The sequence below is a fragment of the Coregonus clupeaformis genome, unplaced genomic scaffold (assembly GCF_020615455.1).
Source record: "Coregonus clupeaformis isolate EN_2021a unplaced genomic scaffold, ASM2061545v1 scaf2122, whole genome shotgun sequence".
In the NCBI taxonomy this organism is placed as follows: domain Eukaryota; kingdom Metazoa; phylum Chordata; class Actinopteri; order Salmoniformes; family Salmonidae; genus Coregonus; species Coregonus clupeaformis.
The window spans coordinates 73,163-91,487 of record NW_025535576.1 but is presented as its reverse complement, the minus strand read 5'-3'; the positions used below and the strand labels follow the sequence as shown (position 1 = coordinate 91,487).

The window sequence follows — 18,325 nt, the reverse complement described above, 5'->3', positions numbered from 1 at the left end:
TTTCAATTATGATAATTATTTGGTCAATAACAAAAGTTTCTCAATCTTTATTTATATACCTTTGTTAGCAATAACACAGTCCTTTTCTGTAAGATCTTCTCAAGGTTTTTACCCTGTTGCTGAGTCTTTAGCCCATTCCTCCTGCTAGATCTCTCTGAGCAGTGATGTTTTGGGGCTATCTGCAACACAACTTTCATCTCTCCAAAGATTTTCTATGGGGTTGGATCTGCTTGCCGCTTCTAAAGCCACTCCTTCTTGCGGGTTTGTGTTTGGGATCATTGTCATGCTGAAGGCCCACTTTCATCTTCAATCCTTGCTATAGGTTTTCACTCCAAATTCATACATTCCCCATTCATTCTTTCCTTTTTCTATCAGTCATCCTGGTCCCTTTGCAAAAAATCACCCCAAAGCATGATGTTTCCACCCCCCATGTGCTTCACAGTAGGTATGGTGTTCTTCTGATGCAACTCAGCATTCTTTGTCCTCCAAACAGTGTTGATTTTTACCAAAACGTTCTATTTTGGTTTCATCTGAGCATTCATTCTCCCAATCCTCTTCTGATCTCCAATCATCTAATTCAACGGGCCTACATTACTGCTTAAGCGCTCTTGCGATTTGAGTCCCTATCGGCGTGTGTGTTACTGATGTAGGCTTTGTTACTTTGTCCCAGCTCTCTGCAGTCATTCCGTCCCCCATGTGTTCTGATTTTTTGCTCACACGTTCTTGTGATCATTTTGACCCCGGGGTGAGAATCTTCCGTGAGCCCCAATCGAGGATTATCAGTGTCTTTATGTCTTCCATTTCCTAATAATTGCTCCCACAGTTGATTTCTTCAAACCAAACTGCTTACCTATTGCAAGATTCAGTCTTCCCAGCCTGGTGCAGGTCTACAATTTTTGTTTCTAGGCTGTCCTTTGACAGCTCTTTGGTCTGGGCCATATGTTTGGAGTGTGACTGTTTGAGGTTGCTTGACCGTGTCTTTTATACTGATAACAAGTTCAAACGGGTCCATTAATACGTACGAGTGAACAAGGAGCCTCTTAGAATTACGGTCTGTCATCTTGCTTGTTTTAGTATCAAATACTTATTTTCCACCATAATTTGCAAATAAATTCATTAATAATCCTAGAAATGTGATTTTCTAGGAAAAAAAAAATCTCAATTTGGCTGTCATAGTCGCTTACCTATATATTACAGGCCTCTCTTCTTTTTAAGTGGGAATTTCTTGTGTGCTACTAAATACTTTTTTCCCCCACTGTTGAGAGTCGTACTGGATGTTGGTAACATGTTACTAACACGCCTGCAGAGAACATCCGGCAGAGACATACTGGATGTTGGTAACATATTTAACCACCCTGCAGAGCCGTGTGTTTTTCTTCATGATGTCTGTGTGTACTTTATCCGTGTGTCTCTCTGTCCCCTCGTCCCCTCTGTAGTCCTATGGCCCAGAAGGAGACATAGAGAGCGGATCTCACCCTGGAGAAGTGCCCGGCGGCGCAGCGGGAAGCCACCTCCGTACCCTACCTCAACGACAAGCTGGAGCGAGGTGTCCAACAAGGAGTCCCTTTCCCAGGTCATACACACACACCCCACACACACACACACACACACACACACACACACACACACACACACACCCCCCAAATCAGCACACAAGATGTGAGCATTCCTATCCCATACAGACACTATACACCACACTGTTTTTAGTATCTCCCGTCTATCCAGCAATAAGGAAGCTCAGTTGTTTTCCACAAGGTTTTTTCCACTTTGGTTGGTGTGTGTGTGTTTTTGGATTTGTGTATTAGGGGGGGTTAGATTGTGATTGTCTGCTCTTTCACCGCAGACTGGATCCCTGGCAGTGCGACCCCTTCTAGTCCTTCACACTCAGCACAGCGCCTATCAGCCCTCAACACATTAACACTTCTTTCTCTCTTTGTTTTTCTTTCTTCTTCTTCTCTTTATTCCTCTTTCCCTCCTTCCTTTTTACTCTCATCTGCTCTCTCTGCTCTCTCTTATCTCTTGTCTGCTCACTTATCTCTTGTCTGCTCACTTATCTCTTGTCTGCTCACTTATCTCTTGTCTGCTCACTTCTCTTGTCTACTCTCTCTGCTCTCTCTGCTCTTGTCTGCCTGTGTAAACACAGCCTGTCTGATTCTGACCATTTTAGTCAAGTCATAGGAAGAACACATTCAGATGAATGACGATAATCATCATCCTTAATACGTGGTTTGACACCCCTGGATGACAATATTGACAATTGTGTGTTTGTTTGACAGACGGAGGAGAGGAACAGTTGGAATGTATTGATTTGATATGATTGATGGTGTGAGTTGATCTGCAGACGGAGGAGAGGAACAGTTGGAATGTATTGATTTGATATGATTGGTTGTGTGTTTTGATCTGCAGACGGAGGAGAGGAACAGTTGGAATGTATTGATTTAATATGATTGATTGTGTGTTTTGATCTGCAGACGGAGGAGAGGAACAGTTGGAATGTATTGATTTAATATGATTGGTTGTGTGTTTTGACCTGCAGACGGAGGAGAGGAACAGTTGGAATGTATTGATTTAATATGATTGGTTGTGTGTTCTTTTGACCTGCAGACGAGGAGGAAAGGAACGTTGGAATGTATTGATTTGATATGATTGGTTGTGTGTTTTGATCTGCAGATGGAGGAGAGGAACAGTTGGAATGTATTGATTTAATATGATTGGTTGTATGTTTTGACCTGCAGACGGAGGAGAGGAACAGTTGGAATGTATTGATTTAATATGATTGATTGTGTGTTTTGACCTGCAGACGGAGGAGAGGAACAGTTGGAATGTATTGATTTAATATGATTGGTGGTATGTTTTGATCTGCAGACGGAGGAGAGGAACAGTTGGAATGTATTGATTTAATATGTTGATTGTGAATGTTTTGATCTGCAGACGGAGGAGAGGAACAGTTGAAATGTGTTGATTTGATATGATTGATTGTGTGTTTTGATCTGCAGACGGAGGAGAGGAACAGTTGGAATGTATTGATTTAATATGATTGATTGTGTGTTTTGATCTGCAGACGGAGGAGAGGAACAGTTGGAATGTATTGATTTGATATGATTGATTGTGTGTTTTGATCTGCAGACGGAGGAGAGGAACAGTTGGAATGTATTGATTTGATATGATTGATTGTGTGTTTTGATCTGCAGACGGAGGAGAGGAACAGTTGGAATGTATTGATTTGATGTGATTGATTGTGTGTTTTGATCTGCAGACGGAGGAGAGGAACAGACAGCTGCAGGAGCGTTTAGAGCTGGCTGAGCAGAAGCTGCAGCAGACCATCAGGAAGGCGGAGACTCTGCCCGAGGTGGAGGCGGAGCTAGCACAGAGGGTGGCGGCCCTCACCAAAGTCAGTCCCGCCCCACGCCGTCAATCATCACTGTCTCCTGAGAGGACACCCCCTCTCCATTTTCATCCTTTCCCCTGTGTGTGTGTGTGTGTGTTTTGGAGGCAGGCACAATGATGCATTTGTTTGTGTGTGACGTCACAGGATGTGTAAAGGAATGCTCTACTCTCTCTAACCCAATCCCACCAAGCCCCTACCTCCTATGCGCTTGTGGACACACACACACACACACACACACACACACAGAGGTAGTTCCCTTTACATTGGGCATTCCATGTTTTGGAGGGTATGATCTTAGTTCCTCTAACTTTCTCACTCATCATTATTCAGGATCCGTTCGTGATGATCCGTAACCATGGCAGCATCCACATTTTAATATAGCAGTGTTTAGAAACATCTTCTGTTCTTATTTACAATAAAAGTGACTCCAAAATGACACAATACATAGTTCACAATTCAGTTTCTATTGGGCAAAACGTAATCTGAGAAACAAAACAAAACAAACTTTAAAATGCATCCAACAAGTTTTGTAGAGTCACAAGCTCCATGTATTCATTGCGTGCTAGGAATATGGTACCGAATACTAAACGTCTTACTATTTTAATACACTAGAAGTGAATTTGTCAAAATACTTATGGAAAGACAAAACGTATTCAAATGGGCGACTATATACAGTGCAAGTATTCAGACCCCTTGACTTTTTCCAAATGTTGTTACGTTACAGCCTAACATGCTGACCACACCGCCCACGCCGTGTGCGCGAGGGTTGCAAAATAAATGTACACATACATGTTATTCAATCATTGCACCCACACCGCCGTGCGCGATCAACGAACATCTGCGTAGCCAGGCGCTGAAATAGAACTTGGTTCTATTTGTGACGCTTGACGGCGCTGCAAGTCCACGTCCGCTCCCATCTCCTTATTGGTTTTTAGGAGCATTTACCCACGTGGGTGATTGAAAGATGAACTGAGGTCCACACTCCAGTCCAGTTGGTGATGGTAATGCACCTTTAAAGTTGGTTGCCAACCGCCATATAAAGTCCAAAGAAGAAGAAGCCTGAAAATAAAATAACAACCCAATGTTTACATCCCAGGACAAACTAGCTAGCAACAGCAAGCTAGATAGCTAAATTGCCATAAATGTTTAATGCTTTTCGACCTGTCCCCAAATTAATATAGTTGGTTCAGAGTTCGTTTTGATATTTCAACCTGCGTGTCCTGATGGCGTCTGGTGTGGTCTGCATGTTATTCTGAAATGGATCAAACATTTTTAAAATCCTCATCAATCTACACACGTTACCCAATAATGACAAAGCGAAAACAGGTTTTTAGAAATGTTTGTTAATTTATTATAAATAAACGGAAATATTACATTTTATGTAAGTAATTCACACCATTTACTCAGTACTTTGTTGAAGCACCTTTGGCAGCTATTACAGCCTCGAGTCTTCTTGGGTATGACGCTACAAGTTTGGCATTGAGCTCAGGTGCATCCTGTTTCCATTGATCATCCTTGAGATATTTCTACAACTTGATTGGGGTCCACCTGTGGTAAATTCAGTTGATTGGACATGATTTGGAAAGTCACACACCTGTCTATATAAAGTCCCACAGTTGATAGTGCATGTCAGAGCACTCCGAGACAGGATTGTGTCGAGGCACAGATCTGGGAAATGGTACCAAAAAAGTTCTGCCGCATTGAAGGTCCCCAAGAACAGTGGCCTCCATCATTCTTAAATGGAAGAAGTTTGGAACCACCAAGACTCTTCCTAGAGCTGGCCGCCCAGCCAAACTGAGCAATCGGGGGAGAAGGGCCTTGGTCAGGGAGGTGACCAAGAACCAGATGGTCACTCTGAAAGAGCTCCAGAGTTGGATGGGAGAACCTTCCAGAAGGACAACCATCTCTGTAGCACTCCACCAATCAGGCCTTTATGGTACAGTGACCAGACGGAAGCCACTCCTCAGTAAAGGCACATGACAGCCCTGGAGTTTGCCAAAAGGCACCTAAAGGACTCTGACCATGAGAAACAAGATTGTCTGGTCTGATGAAACCAACTCTTTGGCCTGAATGCCCAGCTTCGCGTCCGGATGAAACCTGGCACCATCCCTACGGTGAAACATGGTGGTGGCAGCATCATGCTGTGGGGATGTTTTTCAGCGGCAGGGACTGGGTGACTAGTCAGGATCGAGGGAAAGATGAACAGAGCAAAGTACAGAGAGATCTTTGATGAAAACCTGCTCCAGAGCACTAAGGACCTCAGACTGTGGTGGAGGTTCACCTTCCAACAGGACAATGACCCTAAGCACACAGCCAAGACAATGCAGGAGTGGCTTCGGGACAAGTCTCTGAATGTCCTTGAGTGGCCCAGCCAGAGCCCGGACTTGAACCCGATCTAACATCTCTGGAGAGACCTGGAAATAGCTGTGCAGCGACGCTCCCCATCCGACCTGACAGAACTTGAGAGGATCTGCAGAGAAGAATGGGAGAAACTCCCCAAATACAGGTGTGCCATGTTTGTAGCGTCCTACCCAAGAAGACTTGAGGCTGTAATCACTGCCAAAGGTGCTTCAACAAAGTGCTGAGTAAGGGGTCTGAATACTTATGTAAATGTGATATTTCAGCTTTTTCTTTTTTTTTTTAATGTCTAAATACCTGTTTTTGCTTTGTCATTATGAGGTATTGTGTGTAGATTGATGAGGGATTTATTTATTTATTATTCCATTTGAGAATAAGGCTGTAACGTAACAAAATGTGGGAAAAGTCAAGGAGTCTGAATACTTTCCGAATGCACTGTAAATAGTGCTTTCATTTCTAAACACTAAAACAGATATGTATGAAAATACCCTGAAATAAAAGGTGACCTTCTGTGCTGTCGTCTCATATGAAACATTTGATCTGAAATCCAAAATGCTGGAGTATAGAGCCAAATGTACACATTTTTAGCTACACTGTCTGAATAAATACGTAGGGGAGTGTACATCAACTCTCTTTTCACAAGTTATCTTCATCTTAGCAGCTACTCTCTTCCTTACTCTTCATTTTCTATCTCTCTCTCCCTCTTCCTTACTCTTCATTTTAACTATTTAAGAAGCAGATTTAGATCTCCATCTAACCATTTAACCACCCAACTACCTCCACCTAACCATTTAACCACCCAACTACCTCCACCTAACCATTTAACCACCCAACTACCTCCATCTAACCATCTAACCACCCAGCTAGCTCCATCTAACCACCCAGCTACCTCCACCACATATTTTGTCTAGTAATCTCTGCTGGTCCTGTCTGTCCGTCCACGGTCTTTAGTCCGGTCTGTCAGTCCACGGCCTTTAGTCCGGTCTGTCAGTCCACGGCCTTTAGTCCGGTCTGTCAGTCCACGGCCTTTAGTCCGTCTGTCATCCCACGGCCTTTAGTCCGATCTGTCATCCACGGCTTTAGTCCGATCTGTCAGTCCAGGCCTTTAGTCTGTCTGTCAGTCCACGGCCTTTGTCTGGTCTGTCGTCCACGGTTTAGTCCTGTCTGTCAGTCCACAGCCTTTAGTCCTGTCTGTCAGTCCACGGCCTTTAGCTGCACTAAAACTCTAGTCCCTCTTTCTCTTGTACTAAAGTACCTCCTGCTTTCTCTCTCTCTCTTCCTCTCCTCTCCTCTCCTCTCCTCTCCTCTCCTCTCCTCTCCCCTCACTGTCGTCTTCTCCTCTCTGTTCCTTGTTTGGTCTGTCCTCAACCTTTCCCCCCTCCCCCTAGCCTGACGCCTCGGGCTCTAAGGATGTCAAGGCACAGAGCAAGGTAGACTGGCTACACTCACACCCCAGCCCCCTCTCTTACCCCCCACCCAGTGGTCTAACCCAGCCCCCTCTCTTACCCCCACCCAGTGTCTACAGCCCTCTCTTACCCCCACCCAGTGGTCTAACCCAGCCCCCTCTCTGCCTCCACCCAGTGGTCTAACCCAGCCCCTCTCTACCCCCCACCAGTGGTCTAACCCAGCCCCTCTCTTACCCCCCACCCAGTGGTCTAACCCAGCCGCCTGCTTAGCTTGGCACTGCTGATCTATGTTTAAAGTATATGTCTGTGCACAACCCCCTCCCCCCTCTCCCAACCTCTACAAATTGTTTATGATCTAACACAAACAGGAAGTGCTACTTCATTTACTCAGAGGGTCTAGGAACCCCCCAACAGGGTTTTAGTATGGCGGCCCGGCCACTAAGGAGCCTGCTTTCTCCGGCCGAGTTGAGTTATCCAAACTCGCGCAGACATTTTGATTCACTTTTTATTTTAATGTTCATATTTTCTTGGTTACATTGGATCACCCCGCACAGAATACTTCCCTTTAGCCAGTAACTCTCTCCCCTCTCCACATTTGTCTAAGCACACTGCAGAGCCATTAAAATGAGAGAAGTTTCAGTTTCTTCACCCCTCAGCTCCCCTTGTGTTTCTAGTCTGTGCTTGCTGTGTGGAATGTCGTCATGGGGCTTGTCTGTACTGCTCTGTGTCCCTCTACCCTCTCCCCCGTCTCTGCTGGTTCATGGCTGCTACTGGCTGGCTGTAGATGGTTGTTGTTGGTGTCTGGTTCTTGGTGTTTGTGGGTGGATGGGCACCTTAACCCCCCATAACCAATAACATTAACCTATATGGTACTGAGCCTCTGATTGGGCCTTTTCAGTTACATCCTTCTCCAGGATCATTTGTATTGATCTGAAAGGAGCTGCTACACCTAGACAGTCCTCTGACACCTAGCCAACCCTCTTCAACGTAGCCAGTCCTCTGACACCTAGCCAACCCTCTTCAACTTAGCCAGTCCTCTGACACCTAGCCAGTCCTCTGACACCTAGCCAACCCTCTTCAACTTAGCCAGTCCTCTTCAACTTAGCCAGCCCTCTTCAACTTAGCCAGCCCTCTTCAACTTAGCCAGCCCTCTTCAACTTAGCCAGCCCTCTTCAACTTAGCCAGCCCTCTTCAACTTAGCCAGTCCTCTGACACCTAGCCAACCCTCTTCAACTTAGCCAGTCCTCTTCAACTTAGCCAGTCCTCTTCAACTTAGCCAGTCCTCTGACACCTAGCCAGTCCTCTGACACCTAGCCAACCCTCTTCAACTTAGCCAGTCCTCTGACACCTAGCCAGTCCTCTGACACCTAGCCAACCCTCTTCAACTTAGCCAGTCCTCTGACACCTAGCCAACCCTCTTCAACTTAGCCAGTCCTTTGACACCTAGCCAGTCCTTTGACACCTAGCCAACCCTCTTCAACTTAGCCATTCCTCTGACACCTAGCCAGTCCTCTGACACCTAGCCAACCCTCTTCAACTTAGCCAGTCCTCTTACACCTAGCCAGTCCTCTTACACCTAGCCAGTCCTCTTCAACTTAGCCAGTCCTCTGACACCTAGCCAGTCCTCTTACACCTAGCCAGTCCTCTGACACCTAGCCAGTCCTCTTCAACTTAGCCAGTCCTCTGACACCTAGCCAACCCTCTTCAACTTAGCCAGTCCTCTGACACCTAGCCAACCCTCTTCAACTTAGCCAAATTCTGACACCTAGCCAACCCTCTTCAACTTAGCCAGTCCTCTGACACTTAGCCAGTCCTCTGACACTTAGCCAGCCCTCTTCAACTTAGCCAGCCCTCTTCAACTTAGCCAGCCCTCTTCAACTTAGCCAGCCCTCTTCAACTTAGCCAGCCCTCTTCAACTTAGCCAGCCCTCTTCAACTTAGCCAGCCCTCTTCAACTTAGCCAGCCCTCTTCAACTTAGCCAGCCCTCTTCAACTTAGCCAGCCCTCTTCAACTTAGCCAGCCCTCTTCAACTTAGCCAGTCCTCTGACACTTAGCCAACCCTCTTCAACTTAGCCAGTCCTCTGACACCTAGCCAGTCCTCTTCAACTTAGCCAGTCCTCTGACACCTAGCCAACCCTCTTCAACTTAGCCAGACCTCTGACACCTAGCCAGTCCTCTTCAACTTAGCCAGTCCTCTGACACCAAGTCAGCCCTCTCAGATCTATACAAATTCCTAAAGGGTAGAGGTTAGGGAATGGGTCTTTTTTGGAAGGATGAGGTGTTTGACAAAGTCTGTCTGTCTGTCCCACAGGCGGAGGAGCGTCATGGCAACGTGGAGGAGAGGCTGAGGCAGATGGAGGCTCAGCTGGAGGAGAAGAACCAGGAACTCCTCAGGGTGAGGTCACCTGGCTGGCTGTCGTCTGTGTTGTTGGGCAGAAGTTGGTGAATGTTTACAGATGTGGTCCTTGGACTCTCTGATTTTAGCATTGTACTTTCAATGTAGACAATATATTCATCCTCATTCTCATTCAAATAACTAATCGAAGATTGTACTTCGAACAATCGAAAGATCCATTAATTAACAGAAAATGGAAAGAAAATGTCTGTCGTGAAATGTTTCCCGTCATGCTCTGTCTGGGAGGTTTTGTGATTAGTGGGTTTGTTTTGTGGTGTGAAGGCACGCCAGCGGGAGAAGATGAACGAGGATCACAACAGGCGTCTGTCGGAGACGGTGGACAAGCTGCTGTCAGAGTCCAACGAGAGGTTACAGCTTCACCTCAAGGAGAGGATGTCTGCCCTGGAGGACAAGGTGGGTGGGACGTGCTAAATGGCCTTTCATTAAATCCGTACCTCTATAGCTGAACCCACTGGGACAATGCTGTGGTCATTATCTATAGCTGAACCCACTGGGACAATGCTGTGGTCATTATCTATAGCTGAACCAAGCTGGGACAATGCTGTGGTCATTATCTATAGCTGAACCCACTGGGACAATGCTGTGGTCATTATCTATAGCTGAACCCACTGGGACAATGCTGTGGTCATTATCTATAGCTGAACCCACTGGGACAATGCTGTGGTCATTATCTATAGCTGAACCAAGCTGGGACAATGCTGTGGTCATTATCTATAGCTGAACCCACTGGGACAATGCTGTGGTCGTTATCTATAGCTGAACCCACTGGGACAATGCTGTGGTCATTATCTATAGCTGAACCCAGTGGGACAATGCTGTGGTCATTATCTATAGCTGAACCCACTGGGACAATGCTGTGGTCATTATCTATAGCTGAACCCAGCTGGGACAATGCTGTGGTCATTATCTATAGCTGAACCAAGCTGGGACAATGCTGTGGTCATTATCTATAGCTGAACCCAGCTGGGACAATGCTGTGGTCATTATCTATAGCTGAACCCACTGGGACAATGCTGTGGTCATTATCTATAGCTGAACCCACTGGGACAATGCTGTGGTCATTATCTATAGCTGAACCCACTGGGACAATGCTGTGGTCATTATCTATAGCTGAACCCAGTGGGACAATGCTGTGGTCATTATCTATAGCTGAACCCACTGGGACAATGCTGTGGTCATTATCTATAGCTGAACCCACTGGGACAATGCTGTGGTCATTATCTATAGCTGAACCCACTGGGACAATGCTGTGGTCATTATCTATAGCTGAACCAAGCTGGGACAATGCTGTGGTCATTATCTATAGCTGAACCAAGCTGGGACAATGCTGTGGTCATTATCTATAGCTGAACCAAGCTGGGACAATGCTGTGGTTATTATCTATAGCTGAACCCACTGGGACAATGCTGTGGTCATTTTCTATAGCTGAACCCACTGGGACAATGCTGTGGTCATTATCTATAGCTGAACCAAGCTGGGACAATGCTGTGGTCATTATCTATAGCTGAACCAAGCTGGGACAATGCTGTGGTCATTATCTATAGCTGAACCAAGCTGGGACAATGCAATGGTCATTATCTATAGCTGAACCAAGCTGGGACAATGCTGTGGTCATTATCTATAGCTGAACCAAGCTGGGACAATGCTGTGGTCATTATCTATAGCTGAACCCACTGGGACAATGCTGTGGTCATTTTCTATAGCTGAACCCACTGGGACAATGCTGTGGTCATTATCTATAGCTGAACCAAGCTGGGACAATGCTGTGGTCATTATCTATAGCTGAACCCACTGGGACAATGCTGTGGTCATTATCTATAGCTGAACCAAGCTGGGACAATGTTGTGTTGATTCTCCATGTGCTGTCTCTCCTCTTCATCAGAATGCCCTCATAAGAGATCTGGATCACACTAAGAAGCTGATTGAGGCGGCACACCATGAGAAGGTAAGGACCTCTGGGTACTCTGGGTACTGACTGCTCTGAACGACTGGAGACCTGGTGTGTCATCGCTGGGTTTGGATTCTCATCCCCCATGACATCCCTCATGTCTGTCTTTCTCTGCTCCCCCCTCCCTCCCTACCACCTCCCTACCACCTCCCTCCCTCCGTCCCCCCTCCCTCCCTCCCCTCCCCCTCCCTCCCTCCCTACCCCTCCTCCCCCCTCCCTCCCTACCCCCTCTCTCCATACCCCCTCCTTCCTCCCTCCATACCCCCTCCTTCCCTCTCTCCATACCCCCTCCTTCCCTCCCTCCATACCCCCTCCTTCCCTCCCTCCCATACCCCCTCCTTCCCTCCCTCCATACCCCCTCCTTCCCTCCCTCCACACCCCCTCCTTCCCTCCCTCCACACCCCCTCCTTCCCTCCCTCCCTACCCCCTCCTTCCCTCCCTCCCTACCCCCTCCTTCCCTCCCCTCCCTACCCCCTCCTTCCCTCCCTCCCTACCCCCTCCTTCCCTCCCACCCTACCCCCTCCTTCCCTCCCTCCATACCCTCTCCCTACCCCCTCCTTCCCTCCCTCCATACCCCCTTCCCTCCCTCCTTCCCTCCCTCCATACCCCCTCCTTCCCTCCCTCCAACCCCCCTCCCTCCATACCCCTCCTTCCTTCCCTCCCTCCATACCCCCTCCTTCCCTCCCTCCCTACCCCCTCCTTCCCTCCCACCCCTACCCCCTCCTTCCTCCCTCCATACCCTCTCCATACCCCCTCCTTCCCTCCCTCCCTACCCCTCCCTTCCCTCCCTCCCTACCCCCTCCTTCCCTCCTCCCTACCCCCTCCTTCCCTCCCTCCATACCCCTCCTTCCCTCTCTCCATACCCCCTCCTTCCCTCTCTCCATACCCCCTCCTTCCCTCTCTCCATACCCCTTCCTTCTCTCTCTCCATACCCCCTCCTTCCCTCCCTCCATACCTCCTTCCCTCCCTACCACCTCCTTACCCCCTCCATACCTCCTTACCCCCTCCATACCTCATTCCCTCCCTGCCCCCTTCCTCCTTCCCTCTCTCCCTCCCTCTCTCAGGAGCAGCTACTGATCCAGATTGAGACGATGCGGGCAGAGAACGATCAGGGCAGGAGCAACTCACTGCTGCACCATGGGTAAGATCATCTGCTTTCTCCTCATTGGCTGTCCTAGACTCTGGCCCACACATGATTGGCCAGTGCTCTGGCCTCTCTGTCCACCTCTTTCTTTGTGATTGATCTATTGTGTGATGTGTGTGATGTGTGATGTGTGTGATGTGTGTGATGTGTGTGATGTGTGTGTGGTGTGTGTGTGATGTGATGTGTGTGTGATGTGATGTGTGTGTGTGTGTGTGTGTGTGTGTGTGTGTGTGTGTGTGTGTGATGTGATGTGTGTGTGTGTGTGTGTGTGTGTGCGCTCTCAGGCGGTCTCACCTAGGCAGCACCCCAGACTTCAGGTACCCGGTGTCGGCCTCCTCCATGATGGACAGCCACTCGGACCACTACGGCAGCGCGCTGGTGCTGAGGCGGCCCCAGAAGGGGCGGTTTGCCGCGCTACGGGACGAACCCTCCAAGGTGAGCCCCCACAGCCCTGTGTGTCCTAGTGAGGGACCGTTTAAATGTAATATTGGCAGCTGTCTGTCTGTCTGGTGGACCTAGCTACTGATGTTCCATTCAATTCACCCCAGCAGTCCAGCTATCTGTTTTCTGTGTTGAAGTCATCTCCGGCCCACAAACTGTTGTCCCTCTCCTTCCCTCCCTCCCTCCCTCTCTCATTTGATCTCACTGTATCTGATGGTGTTCTCTCTCTCCCTTTCTTTGCTTCCTCTCTGGACATCAGAGACATGTAAGTCAGAATGAAGACAACCGTGATGATGATGATTTGATGTTGGTCTTCAGTCTTTGCAGTGCATGGTTAAAAGGTATTCAGGCCGTCTGATACCATCAGTCTAACTCGCTCTCGCTCTCTCACTTTCGCTCGCTCTCTCTCTCTCGCTTTCTCTCTCTCTCTGTCTCTGTCTCTCTGTCTCTGTCTCTCTGTCTCTCTCTCCCATCTCAGGTCCAGACTCTGAATGAACAGGAGTGGGAGCGTGTGCAGCAGGCTAATGTTCTGGCCAACGTTGCTCAGGCGTTTGAGTCTGACCTGGACACGTCCGACCTGGAGGACGATGAGCGCGAGACCATCTTCAGCTCAGTGGACCTGCTGTCCCCCGCCGGCCAGGCCGACGCCCAGACCCTGGCCCTCATGCTGCAGGAGCAGCTGGACGCCATCAACAACGAGATCAGGTGCACACACACACGCCCCTACTGCTACTCATTCTATCAGCATGTTATATATCAACAACGAGATCAGGTGCACACACACACGCCCCTACTGCTACTCATTGGATCAGCATGTTATATGTATTTCAACATCATTCTGGATCTGTCATTCAAATAATCTTTTGAGTAACATTTTCCCATTTTCATTTTAGGGAAAACAAGGAGATACTAACACTAACATCTCTTTCTCTCTCCCTCTGCTTTCACTCCCCCCCTCTTTCTCTCTCCCCTCGCTTTCTTTCACTCCCCCCCCCCTCTTTCTCTCTCCCCTCGCTTTCTCTCACTCCTCCCCCCTCTCCTCGCTCGCGCTCTCTCCCTTCTCTCTCTCTCTCTCTCCTCTACCCCCCCCCCAGGATGATTCAGGAGGAGAAGGAGAACACAGCCATGCTGGCAGAGGAGATGGAGAGCCGGGTGGGCAGTGGGGACAGCCTGGGGGGCAGTCGCTTCCGCTCCATGAGCTCCATCCCCCCCTCCTCCATGGGGGGCTCGTCGCCCCCCGGCTCAGGCTCCTCCACCCCGCGACGCATCCCCAACCGCAGCCCCAACCGAGAGGTGGACCGCATGGGAGTCATGACCCTGGTGAGAGAGAGACCTACGCCCTATGCACTTGTGGAGATCTTAGAGGAGTTGATTAGTATACATAATGTGGTGAAACTTCCAGCTAGCCTATCAGAGAGCAAGTGGAGCTATCATTTATATTACCTACACTTGTTAAATCCTCTCTGATCTCCACAAGTGCATAGGACGTAGGGTTTAGGGGGTGATTTGGGACTGGGTCCCACACTCCATCCATCATCGCTCTCCTTTTACTCATTCAGCGTCAGTCCATCCATGTTGATCAACCAGCTCCTCTCTGAAACAACCACCCCTTACCTCCTCCTCTAGAATGACATCATCCTCCTCTAGAATGACATCATCTTCCTCCTCTAGAATGACATCCTCTTCCTCCTCTAGAATGACATCCTCTTCCTCCTCTAGAATGACATCATCCTCCTCTAGAATGACTTCCTCCTCCTCCTCCTCTAGAATTACATCCCCCTCCTCCTCTAGAATGACATCCTCCTCATCCTCCTCTAGAATTACATCCTCCTCCTCTAGAATGACATCCTCCTCCTCCTCTAGAATGACATCCTCCTCCTCCTCCTCTAGAATTACATCCTCCTCCTCCTCCTCTAGAATGACATCCTCCTCCTCCTCTAGAATGACATCCTCCTCCTCCTCCTCTAGAATTACATCCTCCTCCTCCTCCTCTAGAATTACATCCTCCTCCTCCTCCTCTAGAATGACATCCTCCTCCTCCTCCTCTAGAATGACATCCTCCTCCTCCTCTAGAATGACATCCTCCTCCTCCTCTAGAATGACATCCTCCTCCTCCTCCTCTAGAATGACATCCTCCTCCTCCTCCTCTAGAATGACATCCTCCTCCTCCACCTCTAGAATGACATCATCCTCCTCCTCCTCTAGAATTACATCCTCCTCCTCCTCCTCTAGAATTACATCCTCTTCCTCCTCCTCTAGAATTACATCCTCCTCCTCCTCTAGAATGACATCCTCCTCCTCCTCTAGAATGACATCCTCCTCCTCCTCCTCTAGAATGACATCCTCTTCCTCCTCCTCTAGAATGACATCCTCCTCCTCCTCTAGAATTACATCCTCCTCCTCCTCTAGAATGACATCCTCTTCCTCCTCTAGAATGACATCCTCCTCTCCCTCTCGTCGATCTCTCTCTCTCTCTCTCTCTCTCTCCCTCCTCTCTTCTCTGCTCTCTCTCCATTCCTTCAGCTTCACTAACTGTCATCTCTCATTATTGGTTCAGTTATACCATCCCTTGTTCATACTAGTCTACAGGAGCTTCGTTTCATGTGTTGTCAGATCTTTGTCCATTAGAATCTGTTTTGATCTGTTCAGTGTTTGTGACACGTTCATGGAACTAGCTACTAGTTTGGCATTTTGTATTTGGTAGGTGACGTGTGTGTGTGTGTGTGTAACCTGTGCCTGTGTTCCCCCAGCACTACCTCTATGACCCCTATGTGATCCAGAGGTCTCTGTCCCAGCAGCAGACAGTAGCTTACCTGCCCTACCCTGCTGCTAGCGTTAGCTTACCTGTCCCCCCTGCCTGTAGCTATGCTCCATGCTACTTCCAGGTACCACCCCCTACCCTGCTCCTCTCTTCACCAGGCAGCGTTCAGTCAGCCTGGGGTCGCACTCACACACACCGTCCCACGGTCCATCTGTGGGGCCACACAGCAATCACTAGCTGGTCACTAGCCTCTCATGGCAGGGTTTTGAAGTTGTCCTAGAATGCCGGGCCCCCATTGGACTTCAGAAAGACATCAGGCAGATGGCTTAACCAATGAAGATGCAGAGCGAATGCAAAAACTCTGTTTGTTTGGCTATTAGCTCATCACACACCAGACAGAATGGCTGTTAGCTCATCACACACCAGACAGAATGGCTGTTAGCTCATCACACACCAGACAGAATGGCTGTTAGCTCATCACACACCAGACAGAATGGCTGTTAGCTCATCACACACCAGACAGAATGGCTGTTAGCTCATCACACACCAGACAGAATGGCTGTTAGCTCATCACACACCAGACAGAATGGCTGTTAGCTCATCACACACCAGACAGAATGGCTGTTAGCTCATCACACACCAGACAGAATGGCTGTTAGCTCATCACACACCAGACAGAATGGCTGTTAGCTCATCACACACCAGACAGAATGGCTGTTAGCTCATCACACACCAGACAGAATGGCTGTTAGCTCATCACACACCAGACAGAATGGCTGTAGATTTTGATATCAGTTAAAGTAGAGCCTTGTTGTGCTCAATTAAGACCTAATTTCAGACATGACTGAGTTAAATGACTTATTTTCCCCTCAGCTTGATTAAGTTCTGTGTTTGACTTCTGTCCCCCCCCTCCTCTTCCTGGTACTCTTATCGCTTCCTGTCGCTTGGGGGTGGTTCAGAGCAGGGCTAGGAGAACCTTCCATGGAAATATGTGCTGCTATTCCATTTGTTTATTTACTCTAGAGATGCCAGGCTAGAGAAAAGGCATGCAGGCACATCAAACCTAGCTGCCTCACTCCCCCCGTCACATGACACGAGTCCCATATCCCTGGCTGCCTCACTCCCCTGTCACATGACATGAGTCACATATTATTACCACAGTCCTAGGTTGTGTTCAGTAGGGCACACCGTGGCAAAACATTTAAAAACGGAATTGGACATGTTGATGCTGCTTTCCTCCATGTTGTGCCCCCTGAACATGACCCAGGCCTGTTCCTTTAGGTAAACAGTCTGGTGTTGTGTGTTTCATTTCCTGCTTCAACTTAAACCAATGAATTCGCGTATGTTATTTTTAAGAACACCCATGTGAGAGAGCACGGTCGGTGTGTGTGTGTGTGAGAGCGACCCCTTAAAGCAGTAGCTTAGCCATTAGCTACTACCACAGACTGAACCCCCCCCTCCCCCCTCCCGGAGTGTGTTTTGCAGTGGTTTCACTCTGCTCCCTCCTCTGATCTTTGACCTCGGTGTGATTCCCCCAGACAGTGTACACTCCCGGTCAAAAGTTTTTTTTAGAACACCTACTCATTCAAGGGTTTTTCTTTATTTTTACTATTTTCTACATTGTAGAATTATAGTGAAGACATCAAAACTATGAAATAACACACATGGAATCATGTAGTAACCATAAAAGTGTTAAACAAATCAAAAATATATTTTATATTTGAGGTTCTTCAAAGTAGCCACCCTTTGCCTTGATGACAGCTTTGCACGCTCTTGGCATTCTCTCAACCAGCTTCATGAGGTAGTCACCTGTGTGCTGGGCCTTGGGTTCTGCTGGTAGTGTGTGTGTGTGCTGGGCCTTGGGTTCTGCTGGTAGTGTGTGTGTGTGCTGGGCCTTGGGTTCTGCTGGTAGTGTCTGTGTGCTGGGCCTTGGGTTCTGCTGGTAGTGTGTGTGTGTGCTGGGCCTTGGGTTCTGCTGGTAGTGTGTGTGCTGGGCCTTGGGTTCTGCTGGTAGTGTGTGTGTGCTGGGCCTTGGGTTCTGCTGGTAGTGTGTGTGTGTGCTGGGCCTTGGGTTCTGCTGGTAGTGTGTGTGTGTGCTGGGCCTTGGGTTCTGCTGGTAGTGTGTGTGCTGGGCCTTGGGTTCTGCTGGTAGTGTGTGTGACTAACGTGCTCTCTTCTCTCCTCCTCCGCTGCTTCAGCCTAGTGACCTGCGCAAGCACCGCAGGAAGGTAATCTAGAAACCATGCTAGCTACTGCTCTCTGTCTCTCTGGCCTCTACCCTCTCTGTCTGTCTGTCTGTCTGTCTGTCTGTCTGTCTTCTGTCTCCTTCCCAACCATACGCTGTTTTCTAGACTCTACACCCCCATAAAATGTGACTTCACAACCCCCCCCCCACCCCCACCACGTGGTTCAACCCCCACCCCCACCACGTGGTCCCCCCCCCACGTGGTTCAACCCCCCACA

At 48.5% G+C, this 18,325-nt stretch overlaps 1 protein-coding gene across 1 annotated transcript in view; it reads left to right on the top strand.

Moving 5' to 3' along the window:
- The first annotated feature begins 1,285 nt into the window (after positions 1-1,285).
- Positions 1,286-18,325, top strand: part of LOC121546388 (liprin-alpha-1) — a 32,442-nt gene continuing 15,402 nt past the window's right edge. The window contains 13 exon segments of the mRNA XM_045219176.1: positions 1,286-1,337; positions 1,437-1,573; positions 3,257-3,391; positions 7,135-7,176; positions 9,464-9,547; positions 9,830-9,961; positions 11,451-11,513; positions 12,581-12,657; positions 12,945-13,095; positions 13,361-13,366; positions 13,580-13,806; positions 14,196-14,421; positions 18,061-18,090. Coding sequence (XP_045075111.1) covers positions 1,286-1,337; positions 1,437-1,573; positions 3,257-3,391; positions 7,135-7,176; positions 9,464-9,547; positions 9,830-9,961; positions 11,451-11,513; positions 12,581-12,657; positions 12,945-13,095; positions 13,361-13,366; positions 13,580-13,806; positions 14,196-14,421; positions 18,061-18,090 — 1,362 coding nt within the window.